Source organism: Drosophila willistoni (genome assembly GCF_018902025.1).
Source record: "Drosophila willistoni isolate 14030-0811.24 chromosome 2L unlocalized genomic scaffold, UCI_dwil_1.1 Seg168, whole genome shotgun sequence".
Classification (NCBI taxonomy): Eukaryota; Metazoa; Arthropoda; class Insecta; order Diptera; family Drosophilidae; genus Drosophila; species Drosophila willistoni.
In genome coordinates this window covers 19,671,860-19,677,715 of record NW_025814047.1, presented here as the reverse complement: position 1 = coordinate 19,677,715, position 5,856 = coordinate 19,671,860, and the positions used below count along the sequence as shown (strand labels likewise).

At 43.2% G+C, this 5,856-nt stretch overlaps 1 protein-coding gene across 1 annotated transcript; it reads left to right on the top strand.

Moving 5' to 3' along the window:
• The first annotated feature begins 653 nt into the window (after window positions 1-653).
• On the top strand, window positions 654-2,402 carry LOC124459910. The gene is made up of 2 exons (XM_047009693.1): window positions 654-1,312; window positions 1,421-2,402. Exons 1-2 carry the CDS (start codon window positions 654-656, stop codon window positions 2,400-2,402), a joined length of 1,641 nt encoding a protein of 546 aa, XP_046865649.1.
• The last annotated feature ends 3,454 nt before the right edge of the window (window positions 2,403-5,856 follow it).

Below are 5,856 nucleotides of genomic sequence, written 5' to 3'. Positions count from 1 at the left end.
TGTGAATTCATTGGAGAAGACTGGTGTTGTCGCACCAGTCTGAAATTTTAGTATACTACATGATGAAGAGATAACCGAATCAATTAAGAGTGGATTGGGAGCGGTCAATATCTTCAACGCAGAATCTGCCGAGCTTTGAGGAGCTCAGTCAGTATCTTGAAACACAGTACAGAACAATGATTACGGCGTCAGCAGGTAATATTGAGGGAACTCTATCACGGGATAGACATCGGAATGCAAAGCCAGGTGTACATGGGTTACGATTTAACCAGAACTACACAAAGGCTTCACTTGTTACTCGAGAGACAGACCTATGCATTGTGTGTCAAGGCGATGCACACCTTATCGGAGTATGTAGGATATTCCAGGAGATGAGGCTATCGGAACGAAAGGCAAGTGTAGTGAGGCATCGACTGTGTTTTAGATGCCTTAGACCAAATCACCGAATAGATGCATGTGACAGTGCGGTAAATTGTGAAAAATGTCAAGGACGGCATCATACACTACTCCATGTAGACAAGTCAGGATGCGAGAGATCGCTTGGCACACTAAGGAAGGGAGTTATCCCAACAGCATCTGCGAATGCTTTAATTGGAAAGAGTACAACTGAAATTGCGGTAAGGCATAAAGACGAGGTTTTATTACCAACAGCGATGGTGTGGGTAGAGTCGATAGAAGGCTATCCCTTACTGTTTAGAGCGTTTTTGGATCAAGGTTCACAAGTTTCGTTCATTTCAGAGAATGCAGCTCAGCAGCTACGTTTACGGCGCAAACAGGCTCACATCACGAGTACTGGATTAGCAGATACAAAAATTACAGATGCGGCAGCAGAGGTGGAGCTAGTCATAAGATCAATCTACAACACACATGCGAAATTCAAGCTGCTCGCGTCAGTAATACCTCTAGTGAGTAAGCGCATGCCAATCAAACGACTGCCGTTTGAAGAGAGGACTCATCTGAAGGGCTTACCGTTGGCCGACCCTAACTTCTTCAGTCCACAAGGAGTTGATATTTTGCTGGGAAATGACGTCTACGATGAGCTGATGTTAGGAGAAGTGCATCGAGGTATACGTGGTATGCCTCTGGCGCAAAATACGCATTTGGGATACATTGTATCAGGAAAAACGAATCAAGAAGCTGGTTGGAGATCGTCCTACACCATAACGGTACGAAAGAAGGAAGCTGATGAGATACTTGAACAATTGTTATGTAAGTTTTGGGAGCTAGAACAATTCGACGAGGAGCCACGTGGGGTTTCAGTAGAGGATAACTGGTGCGAAGATTTCTTCGTTAAGACACATAGCCGAATGCCGTCTGGGAAATATGTTGTTCGTCTTCCCTTTCTTACATACTTGGACGAATCAATGGTAAATGGAGAATCATATTAGGGCGCGCTAAAACGATTACATTCTTTGGACAGACGGTTGCGTACCGATGCGAGTTTGAAGAACGCTTATGTTGGCACGATAAATGAGTATCTGGAGCTGGGTCAAATGGAACGTGTAACGTCACGGGCTAGTAAGACGGGCAATCCTGCATTGGGGGGAGTCGATCATTGTTACCTACCGCATCACCCAGTCATAAAGGAATCGTCATCAACTACGAAGGTACGAGTTGTCTTCGATGGATCGAGCAAGACGAGTAATGGAAAATCACTTAATGAGATTCTAGCAATAGGTCCAAAATTGCACGTACATCTTCAAGGAATCATTCTCAATTGGCGAGGGCTAAAATGGGTATTTATGGCGGATGTTGAAAAAATGTACAGATGTATTAATATTCCAACCGACGACGCGCAGTACCAACGTATTCTATGGAATCCGGACACTAGTGATTATGTGGCAGAATATGCCTGCACAAGGGTGATGTTTGGAACGAGCTCTGCACCTTATTTAGCCATTAGAGTTATGAAACAATTAGCTATGGATGAATGCGAGAAGTATCCACTGGCGGTGGACGTTATAAATCATCAAATGTATGTAGATGACATACTGTCTGGTGGCGACAGTATTGCAGAAACGGAGAATGTCAAGAACCAAGTGATTGGAATGCTTCGTAGTGGTACATTCGAACTACGGAAGTGGGCGAGTAATTGCCCAAAGCTATTAGAGAACATACCAGTTGAGCATCGAGAATCAAGCGGATTGTTAAACATGGAGGGTAATGATACTATTCGCACTTTAGGTCTATACTGGAGTCCCAAAGAAGACGAGTTCCGTTTTGCTTTGCATCTCGTTCCGCCAATGAGCTCACCTATAAAGAGGACAATACTATCAGCAATTGCACGACTGTTTGATTCCATGGGATGGCTTAGTCCGATAATGATTACTGCCAAAATTCTCATGCAGCAACTGTGGAAGGAGAAAATTGGCTGGGATAGCACACTACCGGACACTATTTAGAGAGAATGGGAGAAATTCGTGAAAGAGTTACCAAACATAGTAACTATACGAATACCACGGCATGTTACATGGGGGCTACCGGGTGGTGTGGCTGAATTGCACCTGTTTTGCGATGCATCGTCACGAGCATATGGAGCTGCGGCTTACTTGCGCTTCCCAATTGGAAAGGATAAGTATCACACAGAGTTGCCATTGTCAAAGGGGAGAGTATCGCCTTGATACCTTGATTGCTGCGCTTGAAGCAGCCAAAATGTATAAGTATCTTGTTCAATGAAAGACGTTAGTGTTTCTTGAAGTTATTAAATGTTTATTTATTTATATATATATATAGGCACTAGCACATAAACCAGTGACTAAAGGTTGTCGCAACCAACACATAAATTGGGTGGACCTCGGAGTGAGATTACAAAGGTAGAGATGGGGGCCAAAGACACAGCGATGCACACCCGATGTAGCTACAATTGGTATCTGATCTTACTAAGAATAATGCATTTCTTTTATAGTACAAAATAGCGGGCTCACCAGTGCATAGTGTTAGGTCAGCAAAGTACGTTTTTATTGATTAACTAGGTCTTTGTTGTTTACTGCTGACCATATCAGATCTACTTATGACTGATGAGCCATCGATATCTATAATCGGGTTACATACTTAACATTGGCATACATTTCCATTCGTTCTATATTATAATTGGTTTAATGTTAGCTTATTTTATATAATCTAAACACCAACATACTCCCGGCCGTTGAACACCTGTTCAACGTTATCCAACGTTGACCGCAAAATTGCTGGGGGCTGGGCTTACTGCAGCAGGAGTCGGTATGGGATTGACGATCCTCACGGTTGTCTGCTCTGGACCATTGTGTCTTGGGGGTTGTGAGCATCTTTTTATTCCATATACCATCACAAGAACCAATGGTATTGTTAGCGCTACGTAGGAGACTATAACATGGTGAGCCGGCTGGCTGGGGTCTTCTGACCAATTTCCAGTTTTGCTTAGTTTCCAGTTTTCCTTGAATGTTGCTTAGTTCGTCGTAGCTTAGCTGCATCTTTGTGAATTGTGTTGTTGTTGGCGCTACTTTTGTTGGGCCAATGCTGAAGTTGCCAAATCGGACATATGACAATTTCATTGTGTCTGTCGTAGTTATACGGTGGCCTGTTATTCGTATAGCAGAACACCTAGCTGTACACGTCGGGTCTAGAGTTAACAATCCAGTCTTCTTAATAGTGACACCTTGTAGATTATCGTCACAGGTCGCTGCGAGTTCAATTGGTCTAGTGGTGGCAAAAATCCACTGATTTTTGTGATACATGTCGTACCACACGAATGATCTGTTTGTGTGTTGTATTTGGCAAGTTGATGATTTTGTGTTTTTGAATAGCTGGAACTCACAGTTGCTATTAGCCGAAAACGTCGTTTGTTTATCAAAACAAATGTATTGCTCGTTGTTGAGCTGATGGCATTGTTCCAAATCGGCTCTTGAGAGCCCAATGTATTGATTCTGTTCCTTGTTGACAGCAATGATGGGAATTTTAATGTTCATGATTACAATCCCATGAGTTCCAATTGCTGGAATGGGTACCAGGTTATACAGTTGCACTGCCTGCGTTGCCACTAATGGAAAAGTGACCTTAAATATCACATGATTGTTTGCGATTGTGCCTTGTGCCTTCATTAAGCCATATAATTGCAAGACGTCGTTATCTGGAACTGGCAAATCCAAACCAAACGGAAGATGTCTCTTCAGTTGGTTCAGATGTTCCCGAAGCTGGCCTGGTGATAGTAGTAACGGGCTTATTTTGCTATGATGGGCATCTGTAAATACTCGAGAAATTTCGGTTTGAATTCGTTGCAAATTCCCTGCAATAACTGTCATCTGAGTAGTTAGCGTGATATACCATTGCAATGCCTTTACTGCATTGTCCTGGACCTTGGTCATGTCGTTCATTTGTTGTTCCATTAGTTTCATGTGATTTTCAACTGTGGCTTCATCTCGCTTAATGATATTTATCGTTGAATCAATTACAGATGTCTGATTTTGCAGCAAGTTCAATAAGTAATCTTCATTTGATTTAACCTTTCGTATGGTGTCTGACATCTCTGTTGCATACTTTGAGTCCAGCACAATAAATAAGCCGTTCGCAATGCTCCCAATTATATCTAAAGGCGATCGTCGTTGGCGTTCTATGTGAAGGAGATCATTTCCAGTCCGTAGCTCTGAGTTGACATGCTCGAAGTGCCTCTGCATTGCGGTGCATGCCTCTGGAACCTTCATTAACACGCATATTTCTCCAACCTTTACTACTCCGTCTGAAAATGTCTTCAGGTCGGCCCAATATGGTTCGAGATCGTAGAATGCCACAATAGTCCAGTCAGACGTTGCCATCCTTCCTGTGCCAATACTTTCATAGTATATGCCTGGTTTGGGGTTGAATCGAGTTATATTAGTTCTTTGAGCAAATGCTATAGGCAATAATAACGGCATTAGGCAGATCGTTGCGCGTTGTCCTCGATACCAGGGTCTTTTTGGGAATTCGATTCTGTGTCATCTGCCTCGATTTTACGTTTTATCGCCGTCTCGCTAAGCAAGGGGGCCAATTTATGGATAGCCCGCTTGTAGGTGCCTCTGGCTGTTTTAACGTCTACCACGCGGACGTATCCATCCAGACCTGGATATACTTTAACAATTCGTCCAATTGGCCACTGCAAAAATGGCACATTATCCTCCTTTAGAATTACCATCATGCCTTCATTGACATTGTTATATGGTTTTTTCCACTTTGATGTACCCTGCAATTCTTGTAGGTACTCTTGAGACCATTGTGCCCAGAATGTATACTTAAGCCGTTGCACTAATTCCCATTGCTCTGGAATCGATCGCTGTGTTATTGGCTCTGCATCTGGTTGGGCTACTAATGGTTCTCCGATCAATAGGTGGCCTGGGGTTAGAGCTGTTAAGTCGTTGGGATCGTCTGACTTTGGCGTTAACGGACGAGAGTTCATCACTGCTTCAACATTGACAATGATGGTAGACAGTTGCTCGAACGTTAAGTTTGCTGTCAATACGTTTTTCAACAGTAAATGCTTAGCGGACTTTACCGCAGCTTCCCATAATCCTCCGAAATGTGGGGACCGTGGTGGTATGAACTTAAATTGCACTCCTTTTTGATTGCAAAATTCCTTGATACTACCTGCTGCCGTTTCTGAGTGTATTGTATCGGTCAGTTCCTTAAGTTGGTTGTTTGCTCCAACAAAGTTTGTTGCATTATCGCAGTATACACAGTAAACGCAGTAGGTGGACAGGTCTCCGACCAACTCCAAGTGTACTGCCTTGGTTGCAAAGCATACGAATTCTGCAATGTAGGCTTTGTCGGGACGTTTTCCTCGAACCTTATGGTGGATCCAGAATGGTCCACAATAGTCTACTTCGGCATTGAGAAAGGGTCTATTCTGAG

What these genes read in the sequence shown, in the direction of transcription:
- LOC124459910 (XM_047009693.1), top strand. Translation starts at nt 654, where the DNA reads ATGGTGTGGGTAGAGTCGATAGAAGGCTATCCCTTACTGTTTAGAGCG. An exon ending in AAGACACATAGCCGAATGCC is followed by an intron (nt 1,313 to 1,420) that starts GTCTGGGAAATA and finishes TTCTTTGGACAG; the next exon opens with ACGGTTGCGTACCGATGCGA.